Raw genomic sequence first — 16,712 nt, 5'->3', positions numbered from 1 at the left:
CTAGCAGGTAAAGATTTTGCAGCTTGTTACTCCTATTCTCAGAAGAAAAAAAAAAAAAAAAAACTCTGAAAAAACTCAAATCAACAACTCTTTTTAGATCTTCTAAAGAATTGAAAACACAGGGCATACTGCATTTCTGAAAACTGAAGAAACAGATGAATACAAGAAATGACAGCTTACCAGGTCTAGAAACCACCGCTACAGCAGTACCTGGCAGGAGTACATAAAGGGTGGTTGACAAATTGCTGGAGACAGAGCAGAGACTAGCTTGTCAGATAAACACTCCCTCAGGCCTTGCTTACTTAGGAAGGGCCCTTTGCTACCAGTGATCTCAGGGCCAAGATTGACAGAAAATCCACTTGTGATTGAAGGGCAGGATATAGGGGTTGAGCAGGAAAGTAGTTTGAAATATGCTCAGAGCCTTCTTTTCTCATTAGCAAAGATCTGTCCTTAAGGAAGTCTATTTATACTTAATCAAAATGGGTATTACCAGGGCCTAACCGAGGTGGAGGAAGGGAAGCCCTCTCTCTGCTTTTTGTTTCAGCTCTGGAAGGGTGAGTTGCAGAGCACTGAAGGGTGCAGCCAAGAGGCCCAGACCACTAACCCACTGAGACCGGATCACAGGATTAGAGACTGGCATCTGCCCAACCCCAGACTTAACTGCCACATCACCAGGGCTCCTGTATAATAACGAAGGTTCAAAATTTAACTATAAAGCTCAGACCAATTAAGAAGGACTCTCTTGGGAAACCCAAAGGCAACAGAGGAGACAAAATCAAGGACAGTAGAAGAGATAGCCTCAAATGCTTACCACAGAAACTGTTCTTCAGAATAGCAACAATTTGAATTGAATTAGTTTCTAAAGGAATTCATGACATAGGGCACTGTTGAAAATAATAGACCAGTGTGTTGGCAGTTAGAGAAGTTCACAGCTGGGTGTGGTTTTTGAAAGGATGGGGTGACTGGTACTACCGTCATTTCAGTATTACTTTGGGCACACCCAGGGCTGTGCCTTCCTGAAGAGCAATAGCAGAAACATAAACTGAAGATTGGGGTGTAGAGTTCATGCAAGTAAACTGCCAAATAATAATAAGCTGGGAAGATGGGATTTTCCAGGCAGGAGTACTGGAGTGTGTTGCCATTTCCTTTTCCAGGGAACTTCCTGACCCAGGGATCAAACCCATGTCTCCTACATTGCATGAGGTTTCTTTAGCACTGAATCTCAGGTTCAGTGGGAAGCTCAGGTGTGTCATGTAGCTAATGCATTACAGTAAGCAAATAACAAGGCTCAAGATCCACTGGAAATCAAAGCTTCCATCATCTTGGATCTAGTTGGTTCTAACCAGTTTTTGTCATGTCCTGTGGCTGTGTCATTCTTTTAAAGGTTGCGCCCTGCCCCCTTCCCTCGTTTCAATACTGTGCCTAGCAATAGCAAAATACATATTCCTTTCAAGGATACATAGCTTATTTATTAGAAGAAGAAATATATTAGCCATAAAACAAGCTTCAACAGTTTTTTTTTAATGAGTTATAATTAGTGTAACATTAGTTTCAGGTATACAGCATAGTAGTTTAGTATTTTGTATACATTATGAAACAATCACTACAATAAGTCCAGTTTTCGTCCGTCACTATATAAAATTATTATGTGTTTTTGACTGTATTCCCTCCGTGTGTATTACACTCCCATGACTTATTTTACACCTGGAAGTTTGTGCTCTTAATTCCTTTCACATATTTGTCTTTATCTGCACTGAAGCCTCCCCTCAGCAACCATTCATTTGCTGTTTATATCTGTAAGTCACTTTTTTGTTTTTTAGATTCTACATATAAATAAAATCATAAGGTATTTGTTTTTCTCTTTCTAGTTATTTCATTTTCATAATACCCTCCTGGTCCATCCATGTTGCCACAATGACAAGATTTCTTTTCAATGACTGAGTAATGATGCTTTTAAACTGTGGTGTTGGAGAAGACTCTTGAGAGTCCCTTGGACTGCAAGGAGATCGAACCAGTCCATCCTAAAGGAAATCAGTCCTGAATATTCATTGGAAGGACTGATGTTGAAGCTGAAACTCCAGTACTTTGGCCACCTGCTGCGAAGAACTGACTCATTTTAAAAGACCCTGATGCTGAGAAAGATTGAATTTGGGACAAGGAGATGACAGGATGAGATGGTTGAATGGCATCACTGACTCGATGGACATGAGTTTGGGTAGACTCTGTGAGTTGGTGATGGACAGGGAGGCCTGGTGTGCTGAGGTTCATGGGGTCGCAAAGAGTCAGACACGACTAACCGACTAAATTGAGTTGAACTGAACATCCATACACATCTACACACATACATCACATCTTTATCCCCTCATATGGACACTTAGATTGTTTCTGTATCTTGGCTGTTATAAATAGTTCTGCAGTGAACATTGGTTGTTCAGTTGCCAAGTTGTGTCTGACTCTTTGCAACCCCATGAACTGCAGCACTCCAGGCTTCCCTGTCCCTCACCATCTCCTGGAGTTTGCCCAGGTTCATGTCTGTTGAATCAGTGATGCCATCTAACCATCTCATCCTCTGTCTCCCCCTTCTCCTCTGCCCTCAATCTTTCCTAGCAGCAGTCTTCTGATGAGTTGGCTGTTCACATCAGGTAGCCAAAATATTGGAGCTTCAGCTTCAGCATCAGTCCTTCCAATGAGTATTCAGGGTTGATTTCCTTTAAGATTGACTGGCTTGATCTCCTTGCTGTCCAGTGGACTCTTAAGTCTTCTTCAGCTCCACAGTTTGAAAGCATTGGTTCTTCAGTGCTCTGCCTTCTTTATGGTCCAGCTCTCACATCCGTACATGACTACTGAAAAGACCATAGCCTTGATTATACGTACCTTTGTCATCAAAGTGGTATCTTTGCTTTTTAATACACTGTCTAGGTTTGTCATAGCTTTTCTTCTAAGAAGCAATCGTCTTTTAATTTCATGGCTGCAGTCATCATCCACAGTGATTTTGGAGCCCAGGAAGAAAAATCCACCTTTTCCCCTTCTACTTGCCATGAAGTGGTGGGACCAGATGCCATGAACTTAATTTTTTTTGAATGTTGAGTCTTAAACCATCTTTTTCACTCTTCTCTTTCACCCTCATCAAGGATTTCTTTAGTTCCTCTTCTCTTTATGCCATTAAAGTGGTATCATTTGCATATCTGAGGTTGTTGATATTTCTCCTAGCAATCTTTATTCCAGCTTGTAACTCATCCAGCCCAGCATTTCGCATGATGTGCTCTGCGTAAAAGTGAATAAATGGAGTGACAATAAACAACCTTGTCATACTCCTTTCCCAATTTTGAATCAGTCAGTTGTTTCATATAAGGTTCTAAATGTTGCTTCTTGCAGTGAACAGAAGGATACATAAATCTTTTTGATTCAGTGTTTTTATTTACTTTGGATAAATACCCAGAAGTGGAACTGCTGGATCATACAGTAGTTCTGTTTTTAGTTTTTTTGGGGCCCCCCATACTGTTTTCCATGATAATGGCACATATTTACATTCCCACCAACTGTGCACAGAGATTCTCTTTTCTTCACATCCTTATCAACATTTGTTATTTCTTGTCATTTTGATAATAGCCATTCTGACAGGTCTGAGATGGTATCTCATTGTGGTTTGCATTTCTCTGATAGTTAGTGATACTGAGCATCTTTTAATGTCACTGTGGGTCATGTGTATATCTTTGTAAAAATGCCTCTTCTGGTCTTCTGCCTAATTTTTTTAATCAAAATTTTTTTGTATTGTGTTATATGTTGTTTATATACTTAGATATCAACCCCTTACTGGGTGTATCATTTGCGAATATCTTCTCTCATTTGGTGGGCTATCTTTTCTTTTTGTTGGTTTCCTTCACTGTGCAAAATCTTTTAATTTGATGCAGTCCCATTGTTTATTTTTGCTTTTGCTTCCCTTACCTGAGGAGACATATCCAAAAAATATTACTAAGACTGATGTCAAAAGGGGTTACTATTTGTGTTTTCTTCTTGGAGTTTTATGTTTTCAGGTATTAACATTTTTGTCTTTAATCCATTTTGAATTTATTTTTGTATATGGTGTGACAAAGTTGTCCAGTTTCATTTTCCTGCACGTAGCATCCAGTTTTCCCAACACCATTTATTGAAGAGACTATCTTTTCTCCATTGTACATTCTTTCCTTGTTGTCATAAATTAATTGACCATGTGAGCATGGGTTTGTTTCTGGGCCCTCTATTCTGTTTCATTGATATTTATATCTATTTCTGTGCCAGTGCCAGACTGTTTTGGTTACTGTAGCTTTGTAATATATAGTCTGATGTCAGGTAGCCTGATACCTCTGGCTTTATTATTTCTGAAGATTGCTTTGGATATTTGGGTCTTTTGTGGTACCATACAAGTTAGATGATTATTTGCTCTAGTTCTGTGAAAAATATCTTTTATACTCCTCCCCTTTCATATTATATGTTTTTAATGTTATATTTTGCATCTTTTAATTTGTATATATCCCTTAACTAGTTGGTGTAGTTTTAGTGTTTTCCACAAGTGGCTGTACTAGTTGACATTCCCATCAACAATGCGTGAGAGTTCTCTTTTCTCCACATTCCCACCCAACATTTATTGTCTTTCTGATGCTAGCCATTCTGACAGATGTGAAGTGGTATCTCTTTGTGGTTTTGATTTGTATTTCTCTGATGATTAGTAGTATTGAGCATATTTTCATATGCATGTTGGCCATCTCCATTTCCTCTTTGGAAGCACATCTGTTCAGTTCTACTTTTTACTTGGGTTGTTTGATTTTTGTTTTGTTTTCATGTTGAATTGTAAGCGCTGTTTATATATGTTGGATGTTAACCCCTTATTGGTCATATCATTTGCAAATATTTTCTCTCATTCAGTAGATTTTCTTTTTGTTGTTGGTTTCCTTTGCTATGCAAAAGCTTTTAAGTTTAGTTAGGTCTCATTTGGAGAAGGCAATGGCACCCCACTCGAGTACTCTTGCCTGGAAAATCCCATGGACGGAGGAGCCTGGTAGGCTCCAGTCCATGGGGTCGCTAAGAGTTGGGCACAACTGAAATGACTTAGCAGCAGCAGCAGGTCTCATTTGTTTGTTTTTATTTCATTTGTTTTAGGATATGGTTCTCAAAAAATGTTGCCATGATTTATGTCAAAGACTATTTGCTTATGTTTTCTTCTAGGAGTTTTATGGTATCCAGTCTTATATTTAAGTCTTTAATCCATTTTGAGTTTAGTTTTGTTTATGGTGTTAGAGAATTTTCTAACCTCATTTTTTAACATGTAGCTGTCCAGTTTTCCCAGCACCAGTTATTGAAGAGACTGTCTTCATTGTATATTCTTTGTTCCTTTGTCATAGATTCATGACCATAGGTGCATGCATGAGTTTATTTCTGGACTTTCCATCTTCTTCCATTGATTTCTGTGTCTGTTTTTGTGCCAGTACCATACTGTTTTGATTTCTGTAGCTTTGTAGTATAGTTTGAAGTCAGGGAGCATGATTCCTTCTGCTGTTTTTCTTTTTCAAGATTGTTTGGCTGTTTAGAGTCTTTTGTATTTCTATACAAAATTTGAAATTATTTGTTCTAGTTCTGTGAAAAATGCATTGGTATTTTGATAGAGATTGCCTTGAATATGTAGATTTCTTTGGGTAATTGGTCACTTTAACAATAATAATTCTTCCAATCTAAAAATACAGTGTATCTTTCCATATGTTTGCATCATTTTCAGTGTCTTTCATCAGTGTGTTTCAGTTTTCCAAGTACATGTCTTTCATTTTCTTAGGTAGGTTTATTCCCAGGTATTTTATTCTCTTTACTGTGATAGTAAATGGGATTGTTTTAATTTCTCTTTCTGTTAGTTTGTTGTTAGTGTATAGAAGTGGAACTGGTTTCTGAATATTAATTTTATATTTTGGTACCCTTTTTCATGATTTTCATTTCTGTGCTTACATTGCCTATCTTTTCTTGCTCTCTACTTTATCCACTGGAGCTCTTAGCATGTTAAGTAAGTTGTTTTAAACTCTCAGAATGATAATTCCAGCACTCCTTTCACATCTGGTCCTGATACATACTGTGTCTTTATATTGTTTGTTTTGCCTTTTGGTATCCCTTGTCATTTTTTCTTGATGGGCCGATCTGATATCCTGGTAAAAGATTGTTATTCAGTCACTAAGTTGTGTCTGATTCTTTGCGACCCTGTGAACTGCAGCATTCCAGGCTTCCCTATCTTTCACTATGTACTGGAGTTTGTTTTAACTCATGTCCCTTGAGTCAATGATGCCATCTAACCATCTCATCCTCTGTCACCACCTTCTCCTCCTGCCCTCAGTTTTTCCCAGCATCAAAGGTCTTTTCCAGTGAGTTGGGTCTTCACATAGCATAGCCAAAGTGTTGGAGCTTCAGCATCAGTCCTTCCAATGAATATTCAGGGTTGATTGGTAACCTTGGTAAAAGGAACTGCTGTAAATAGGCTCTTAGTAATGTAGCCATGAAATTAAAAGACGCTTACTCCTTGGAAGGAAAGTTATGACCAACCTAGATAGGATATTCAAAAGCAGAGACATTACTTTGCCAACAAAGGTCCGTCTAGTCAAGGCTATGGTTTTTCCAGTGGTCATGTATGCAAGTGAGAGTTGGACTGTGAAGAAGGCTGAGCACCGAAGAATTGATGCTTTTGAACTTTGGTGTTGGAGAAGACTCTTGAGAGTCCCTTGGAAAGCAAGGAGATCCATCCAGTCCATTGTGAAGGAGATCAGCCCTGGGATTTCTTTGGAAGGAATGATGCTAAAGCTGAAACTCCAGTACTTTGGCCGCCTCATGCGAAGAGTTGACTCATTGGAAAAGACTCTGATGCTGGGAGGGATTGGGGGCAGGAGGAGAAGGGGACGACAGAGGATGAGATGGCTGGATGGCATCACTGACTCAATGGACGTGCGTCTGAGTGAACTCCGGGAGTTGGTGATGGACAGGGAGGTCTGGCGTGCTGCGACCCATGGGGTTGCAAAGAGTCAGACACAACTGAGCGACTGAACTGAACTGAATGTAGTGATGAGGTGGGGGTTGGGTTGGGGGGAGTGGGGGGTGTAGTCTTGTGATTAGCTTTGTGTTTTTCTGAGCCTCAACCTCTGGATTGTGAGCTTCACAAGTGTTTCTTAATTTTTTCTCCCTCTTTGGGTGGGACAAGATTTCTAGAGTGGACTGAAATCGGGTATTTTCTTTCCCTGGATCATTTAAGGCTCTTGTTAACTTGTTTCCCCCCTAAATGCAGACCTTGTTAAGAGCAGAGTGCTCTGGCCTATTTCAACATGGTTTCTTTTCCCCTTTCCCTGTTGGAAACCTGAGGGTATTTTCCTCTGATATTTACTGTTGGAATTTGTTTGAGCTTCTGGAGATAAATCTTAGAATTCTGTGAGGGCCTTCCTATGACTGGGTCCTCTTGGAGTTTTTCACTCTCATAGTTAACCATGCTGAGCTTTCAACAATTCATGAAATACAGTTCAGGTTTTCCTACCCTGGCACTGCTTCCTCTGATGGTTTCTGCTCCCAGTTCTCTTCCCTGGGAAGCTCTGATTCCCTGTACTCAGCTGTTCATATCTCAAATCTCAGAGGTAGAGTTTGCTCTGTGCTCTTCTCTTTCTTTCGGATCCAAGAAGAATTGATGATGTTTAAGTCTGTTTAGCTCTTTACTTGTTGCTAGGATGTAGTGGTGATTTCTAAGCTCTTTGCATGCAGAACAAGGAAACTACTTGTAGTTTTAAAGAATAAATAAACTATATTTTTGGTATTCTTGAAATTTTAACTTGTAATATGTGTTTTTATGTAAATTTTGGATACAAAATTGAAAAATGGATAAGTTCTCAGTAAATGTTCTGGTAAAATAGCTCAACTTAGTGTATAAATTCTAATTATTTTTTCATGACACACCAAAAACTTTTGATTTTTTAATGTATATATGTATATATATATTATTTGGTGTATATGTACATATAGTTAAATAGATATTGCTAAACATGCAATTAAAAGATTATTTTTAACTACTCTTTGGTTGATACTTTTATATTTGTTCAATATTTTAAATACTTCAATTCATTCTCTTTTTATCCAGGTTGAAAATTGTGAAAATTTCTTTTAAGTGCAAACAGTTTTTTATTCAGTTAAGAAAAGAATTGGTAAGTATTGTTCTTATTAATATAAATTGTTTATAAAGAAATAAATATTCATTACAGAACTTTTAGTGTAAATAAAAGTGTTATTAATACTATTAATAACTGCCAACTAAGTTAATTTATAGTTTGTGACAAATTATTTCTCCAGTGTTTCTGTGGTTCTGATCTGAGGTTATTCTAGATAGCTGTTCTGCTGTCTCTTGAACATAGAAACTAATTTCAGTTGTGATATTCATTGTCAGTCCCCGTATTCTATTCATAAGGTCAGTAATTGAGGATTTATATGTCCTTTTTCTTTGTACCTTTCTTTTTTTTAAACTAAATCTGTAGCACTTCCTTTTATATGTAAGTTCATTTCATTGTAGGGAATCTGAGTGTTTAGTTTTCTTTGTAGTTCATGAACGTGTAGTACATTTCCTGCCATTGTTAGAAATGGTAATGTCCTTTTTTAATATTATCAATAAATACAACATGTTGAGTTATCGTAGAAAGTACAGTATTGTAAAGAGTGTCATCTTATAAATAGTTTTTATCTATTTCACTGAATTAAATTAGCCTTATCCTTTGACATTATTAGAAGTCTTGACAAATTAACACATATTTTAGGGTGTTTATATGTGTGCAAAATGTATTTGAATCAAATGCATTTTATAGAGGATCTTGATCTATTAAGTATAATTCATCATCATTTATATTCACAAAATATGGAAGTTTTTTGAAGAGAGTTTTTGAAATAAATCAGGCAGAAATTAAGTATAGTGCTTGATAGGTATATAATATACAATGTTATTATATAGAACATTACTACCACCTCAGAAGCTAGTATTATTGCTAACAGAGCTGATGCAGTAACAGTTGTTAACTCTCCCAAAAGCTGAATATTATTCTCATTTGTAGCATCATGAATTAGTTTGTCCTGTTTTGAGCTTTTAAAATATGAAATCACACAGAATGTTTTTGTCTGCCTTCTTTCCCTTAGCATTGGGAGATTCATCTGTGTTGTTACACAGAGCAGTATTTTGCTCCATTGCTATTTGGAATTCTACTGACTGAATATACTATCAATTAGTTATTCATTCTTAATTATTTTAATGGACAGTTTTGCCATTTCTGAATGTGGCTATTATGATTAATGCTGTTAATGAACACTATTGTACATGTTTAAATGTTTAGAGGAATAAAATATATTAAATCATGTCTGGAAACTGGAGAACAGACATTTTATTTTACTTTTGATAATTATATTTGTAGGAGGTGATACTGAAGCCAATTTTTCCATTGGCTTCCTGTGGTACTCTTGTTATTTGTAATAATAATAATATAGTATCTAACATTTCTGGAGATCTTACTATGTGCCTGATAATGTGTATCAACTATTTTCATATCATTTAGTCTTCACAACGATTCTCTGAGGTAGTGTTAGTACATACAAAGCCAACTCTTATGCATAATTAAGAATTCTCTGATGATCAGTAAGTAATATTTTAACATATCATTTTCTAGCATCACTATTTAATATTTATACATGGACATTTTACTGTATTTTAGTTACAGAAAAAAATCTTCATGACCTTTTGATAGGCAAAGATTGCCTTAATAGGATGTAGAAGGAAAATGAACATTAAAGGAGAAGATCGATAATTTGGACTGTGTTAAAATTAAGAACTATGGCAAATAGCATAGAATATGTGTATAATAAACACACACACCATGTCCTTCGTTGTATATCCAAGCCAATCCAGAAATACATTAGTGACTTGAACAGACACTCCAGAGTTGAGAACAGAACTGAGAGTATCTCCTCATCCAGTACCATGAACCTCGTTAAACAGCAGAGAAATACAAATTATAACCAGAATGTGATAATTCCTCACAGCCATCAGAATAGTGTAATGAAAAGATTGGTGAACCCAGTGATTTGGGAGTATGTGGAACATTCATTGCTTGTAGGAAGAAGTGAATATTGAGCTAATCATCTTGGGAAACTGTTGGGTGGTATCTACTAGAGGTGAGCACATGACATCTATGATCCAACAACAAAAATTCACACCTACATGCATTAGACAAAATACAGGAATATACATAGGAGCGATATTTTTACATTACCAAGCTATAAACAGTAAATGTCTGTCAAAAGTGGATAAATAAACTGTGGTCTTGTCATACAATAGAATACTGTGTAGAGTGAAAATGAGTCAATTACTGCTTCACAATTAAATGGAGGAATATAGAAACATAATAATGAACAAAAGAAGTCAAGATACACATGAATGAGTCCATGTATGTAAAATTGAAAACAAACATAACAACCTGTGGTCATAAAGTCAGAAGGGTAGTCACCTTTACAGAGGTAATCTGGTAGAAAGGGAGGATGAAGGATACTCACAGGTGCTGCTAATGACACATTTCTGAATCAGGTTGGGAGGGTCAAAGGTTACAGTCACTGAAAATCAGAGCTCTACATTTATGACGTGTCTGCCTTGCTATAGATTTAAAAAAACTGTTTACTTAAATAGTAAAAAAAAAACTGTTTACTTAAATAGTAATTGGTGCCAAATGTTTTAAAAGTTAAAGGAATGCTTCTGTTCTGTTGCTACTTAGTTTTAAAATGAGTTTCAAAATAGTGTTCTGAAGTGCTGAATGTTTTTATTTACTTATTTACAATCTAGACAGATTTATAAATTTAAAAATATTGTTGAAAGGTATGTTGATGTATCTTAAAGTTTAATTTGTGGGCAAGGATTATATTTTAAAATGATTATAGCTATTAAGTTTTGAAAATAGGTATATATCAAGTTTTAAATTTATTTGTGAAAGTTGCTCAGTTGTGTCCGACTCTTTGCGACCCCATGGACTCTACAGTCCATGGAATTCTCCAGGCCAGAATACTGGAGTGGGTAGCCTTTCCCTTCTCCAGGGGATCTTCCTAACCCAAGGGATCGAACCTAGGTCTCTCGCATTGCAGGCGGATTCTTTACTAGCTGAGCCACAAGGGAAGCCCTAAATTTATTTCTAACTGTACTCTAAAGTAAAAGTTCCTATGATTTGTAACATTGCCAAATAAGGTCCACATTTTGCCACCTATTTATATTACTGGTTCTCGATTGGATAAGCAGAAAAGACACAAGAAGGATTAGTGTTTGTAGGACTAGACTATTTATCTGTAAAAAATAAATGGAGCATTAGATTCTGACATTTTCATGATATTCTCTGCCTTTTGTCATTTATTACAGCATGAATCTAGAGAAACATTATTGGGATTTAACATGGTGAACTACAGAGCATGTAAAAACTTGTGGAAAGCGTGTGTAGAACATCACACATTCTTCCGTTTGGACAGACCACTTCCACCTCAAAAGAATTTTTTTGCACATTATTTTACATTAGGTTCAAAATTCCGGTACTGGTAAGTATTGCTTATGCTTTGATTCTTTACTGTTGATTTTTCCTCCCCTTAAATAAAGGTCTAGTTTATTGAACTAGAGAATCTCTTACTCATACATGCCAACTGGGTCAAAATCTCCGTGAAATGTGGCCTCCTTAATTTATATCAGCAAAAAGTTCTGTAGGTTCTCAACATATAAACAGACTTAAGAAACTTGTTCCATTGACAATTCCAGGTCATTGTTTTCTAAAGAATCAACCATATTATTTACAACCTACTCATGTTATAATTTCCATTGTATCTTTGTTAAATATTTACAAGAAAACCTTTTCATGAGGAGAATATTCAGGTGTGGCCCAGAAAAGATTTATAAACCTCAAGCATTTATAATTGCCCTATATGTAATCAGAAAAAACAAAACACAGCATGTAGTGTAGTACAGGATATACCATCAAAAATACATCTTCTTCCAAATAAGTAGTAAAAATAGCCCAAAAACTCATTATCAGCACTTAACTAGAATTAAGGAAATTGTAATCACAAAATAGGCACAGAACATTCTTAACTGGCTTGATGTTATAATTGATTCCCTGTCACCATCCTAAAAACAGTATTGGGAAAAGTAAGGTATTAGTACTTGTAAATTTAAAGGTAATTAGATTTAGATAGTGAGTATGACAATAGTTCGGAGAAGGCAATGGCACCCCACTCCAGTACTCTTGCCTGGAATATCCCATGGACCAAGGAGCCTGGTGGGCTGCAGTCCATGGGGTCGCTAAGAGTCGGACACGACTGAGCAACTTCACTTTGACTTTCACTTTCATGCATTGGAGAAGGAAATGGCAACCCACTCCAGTGTTGTTGCCTGGAGAATCCCAGGGACAGGGGAGCCTGGTGGGCTGCCGTCTCTGGGGTTGCACAGAGTCGGACACGACTGAAGCGACTTAGCAGCAGCAGCAACATGACAACAATTGTGACAGTCAAGGAAAAATCAAACAGTCTTATCTATTGGTGCTAAATCTTAGTAGGGACAGACGAGAGCCCCATGAGAGAGCAGTGCAGACCATAACGGTGTTCCCTCGATAAACTGCATCCCTAACCTAAAGACCACCAGGCTTGTTATACAAGAACTACACTTTTGCGGCATTTTTTATTCCCTCTCTTCTTGAAAATATGATATACACAGTAAATATATACACACCACTTCATTTAGGCAATAAAAATATTAATAGGTCATAGTAACCAGTCTTTAACCAGATTTAAACCAGACTCAGGTGAAAAAAGAAAAATCAAGTAATTTACCCTGACTGTACCATAGAAAACAAAATCTAATCATGATGACTATAGATACAAAAGATAGTTAAGGAAACCACTTTGGGAGAAAATCATCCCTGAAACAGGATGAAATTTCTACCTGGATATTAATTTGAAAAAAAGTAAGCTCAATGGACTTCCCTGGTGGTCCAGTGGTTAAGGCTCTGTGCTTCCACTGCAGGAGGCACAGGTTCGATTCCTTGTCGAGGAACTAAGATGCTGCATGCCACGTGGTGCAGCCAAACAAAACAAAAAAGAAGGAGGCAGATTTCTCATCATGGAAATTCAAGTACTAAATAGTAAATTAAATAGTTCTTTTTGAAAAATGAGCTTAAGAACTATATAATTTAAGAAGAAAATACTGGTTCGCATGGGAGCAACACTTGCCCTTCAGGCTGTTCTTGCCCCTGGGGGAATGTGGACCTAGTCCTGGCAGATTTTACATTTTTAAAAGCTTTATTAAGATATAATTGATATACAATAAGCTACCATTTTTAAAGTTTAAAATTTTTTGTTTGGAATATATAATGTATGTACATCCATGAACCCACACCACAATTAAGACAGTAAGTATATCCACCCTGGGATTTTCCTCATACTCTTCTGAAACGCCCTTTCTCCCACCTCTCTTTGTCTCTGTGTAGCCACTGTTGTGTTTTCTGCACCTAAATATCAGTTTGCATTTTCTAGGATTTTATATAAATTGAAGCACACATTTAAAATATTCTGTGTTTATTATATACTCTTTTTCTCAGCATAATTATTCTGAAATTGATCCATTTTGTTGCCTGGATTGATAGTTCATTTCTTTTTGTTGCTTTCGGGCTTGGACTGTTAGGTATAAAGCTGCTGTGGACATTAGTATGGAAGGATGTGTATGGACATTTGCTTTAAGTTCCCTAGGAGTGGAATGACCAAATCATATAGTAGATGTGTGTTTAACTTTCTAAGAAACTGTTGGTCGTTTTCCAAAGAACTTGCATCATTTTATGCACCTGCCAGCAGTGTTTGTGAGAGTTCCAGTTCCACCACATTCAGACCACTGCCTCCTGGTATCTTTTCATGTGGCTAGTTTTCTGAAAAGCATATAAGTTTGGTAAGTTCAGTTTACCAGTTTTTTCTTTCATAGATCTTTCTTTTGTCATATTTAAGAAATCTTTGCCTAACCCACAGTCCGAGAGATTTATTCCTCTGTTTTTTTCTGAGTTTTATAGTTTAAACTCTTATATTTAGGTCTGTGATCCATTTGAAAGTAGTTTTTGTATATGATGTGAAGTATGGATTGAAGTTTATCTTTTTGTATATGGATATCCAGTTGTTCCAGCATTTTTTTGTTGAAAAGCTTATTCTTTCTCCACAGCATTGCCTTTGCACCTTTGCTGAAAATCAGTGTAGTCCATATTTGTGTGGACATATTTCTGGACTCTTTTTTAAATAGTGAGTCTTAGTCCAGCTTTCCCAGCAGATGAGATGTTGGGGACCATGGCAGGTCTGGGTGGCCTCACAGCCTGCTATGCACTGAGCCCTGCACCTGCACCTCTGTCTTCGGTGCCTGTGGCTGGAGGTGCGCCCAGGGCCCATAGGACAGATGGGCACGGAGGTCGTCTGTGCTTGGGGGGCTGAGTGAGGCGAGGTTCTGGTGCCCCTCAGGGTATCGTGGGGGTGGGGTAAGGGGCCTGCACACTGCTGTGCTCTCCATCCTTTTCCAATTCTGAAGCATCAAGAACACCATGAGGTAGCAGTTGTTCAATGGGGAGTTTGTCTACTATGAACTAGGGGCCTCCTGCTAGGGTCTCAGTTCTTGGCTGGTCCCAGAACATGAGGTTGCCTTATGTGTGACAGCAGCAGGTACAGTTATGGGCAGGAAAGGAAGGACAGTGACTTTTAGCCTGTGAAGATAGGCAAGAATGGTCAGCCATCAACGACCCATCTGTGGGTCCAGCTCAGTCCTGTGCGGCTGCTCAGTGGAGTAGTCCTGCGCATGTGGCTTTTGTCACTCCAGGAGTTACTTCAGGACAGAAGTACTCTGCGGTCCTGAGTTTCCCACCCAAAATGGGTGTCCTGCTACGGAGTCCAGGGCCCCATCCTCAGCTTCTCAGGAGAGTGCACCAGCGTGGAGCCAGAGGGGCTTGCCCAACTCACACAGCACTGGACACGCACAGCCAGCCTTCTCACAGTGGTGCCGCAGAGTCGGAGAAACTCACAGCCTTGGGAATGTCCTCCAATGAAAAAGAATCTGCAGGCTTAGGAAAATAATTTTGTGTGGAATGATGCTATGTTGAAAAACAGTTCTGTGTGTCTTTCCCCCCTTGGTGTGGGTCACCAGGGCTGAGGCAGCAGGTGTATTTACAGAGATTGCCTGGAATCCAGAAACTCCAGGTCACAGCATATGTGGTGAAGAGGACAAGAGGAGTTGGGGTGCCATTCGTGTTGGTGGCAGGCAGGTGCACCCAAGACAGTGGTGTTCCACCGCTGGTGGCCACAGCCCATTTGGGGTCCTAATCCTGAAATCCTCCAGCCAAGTGGTCAGGGAGCTGCAAAATCTTCTGGGCCAGCCGAGCCTACAATCCTAAGATGTTCTTCACTGTGTTTTGATCATCTCCCCCGGACCCATGGGGAGAAATCTAGATGAGACTTAAGAATTAGTGTTGAGAACTTGAGTCTTATAGTTAAAACCTTGAAACACAGTGTTTTCAGCACAGGGTGTTTAAGTGAATGGAAGGATTTTAGTGCCTTTTTCTAGGAGGGTGTCTCTATATTGGCAAAACTAGAGAATAAATGGGTGTTAAATAAACAGTCTTAAATCCAGTAGTATTTGTCTTCTACCTTTGTTCTTTTTAAAAGTTGTTTGCATTTCCATCTGAATTTTAGAATTAGCTGATCAGTTTCTACAAAAAACACTTCTGGAAATCTAATTGGAGTTGTGCTGAAACTATAGATCAGTTTCAGGAAAATTGACATGGTATTGAGTTTTCTGAGTCATGGAACATGGTATCTTTTTATTTAAATCTTATTCCTCTGTTTGTAGTTTTCAGTATATAGCTTTTTCACATCTTTGTCAAATGTATCCTTAATTATTTCATGTTGCTGATGCTATTAGAAGTTGTCTTACTATGTTTTAATTTCAGATTGTTCATCACAGTTAGAAATGCAATTTTTTTTTATGTTGCTCTTGGATTTTCTTAAACTTTGCTTTACCTTGTGTCTTCTAGGAGCTTTTAAAAACTCTTTTCCAGCAGATTTTCTTCCTGGAGGATGAAGACAGTTTTAATTCTTCCTTTACAGTTTGATCTTTTTTCAAATTATTTGTTTTATTTTTGGCTGTGCTGGGTCTTTATTGCTGCATGCAGGCTTTCTCTGTGTTCGGGCTTCTCGTTGCAGAGTTCAGGCTCTAGGGCATGTAAGCTTCAGTAGTTGTGGCACATGGGCTCAGTAGTTGTGACTTGTGGGTTCTAGAATGTGGGCTCAGTAGTTTGGCACACCATCTTGATCTTTCTGGACCAGTGATTGAATAGGTGTCCCCTGCATTGGCAGGTGGATTCTTAACCATTGGACTGCCAGGGTAGTGGTGATCTTTTTTATTTCTTTTTCTTTACTGATAGCTCCAGTATAGTGTTGAGTAGAAGTGGTGAAAGCAGATATCATGTCTTGTTCCTTATCTTAGTGGGGGACACTCAGTCTTTCATTCTTAAGTGTGCTATTGGTTTTGGGCTTTCACAGATGCTGTATATCAGGCATGTTAAGGAAGTTCCTCTATTTCTCATTTGTGGTAAGTTTTTATTAGGATTAGATGTTAATTTTTGTCAAAAGCTTTTTCTTCACCTATT

At 37.9% G+C, this 16,712-nt stretch overlaps 1 protein-coding gene across 7 annotated transcripts in view; it reads left to right on the top strand.

Moving 5' to 3' along the window:
- The window catches only part of PTPN4 (protein tyrosine phosphatase non-receptor type 4), a 190,592-nt gene that overhangs the window by 107,732 nt on the left and 66,148 nt on the right, over positions 1-16,712 (top strand). For all 7 annotated transcript variants that reach the window (XM_070389259.1, XM_070389265.1, XM_070389270.1 and 4 more), the window contains 2 exons: positions 8,126-8,189; positions 11,420-11,592. In XM_070389259.1, coding sequence (XP_070245360.1) covers positions 8,126-8,189; positions 11,420-11,592 — 237 coding nt within the window. The remainder of the gene's footprint in view (positions 1-8,125; positions 8,190-11,419; positions 11,593-16,712) is intronic.

Source organism: Bos mutus, chromosome 2 (genome assembly GCF_027580195.1).
Source record: "Bos mutus isolate GX-2022 chromosome 2, NWIPB_WYAK_1.1, whole genome shotgun sequence".
Lineage (NCBI taxonomy): Eukaryota > Metazoa > Chordata > Mammalia > Artiodactyla > Bovidae > Bos > Bos mutus.
The sequence above is the reverse complement of the archived record's forward strand: the minus strand, read 5'-3'. Positions and strand labels throughout refer to the sequence as shown.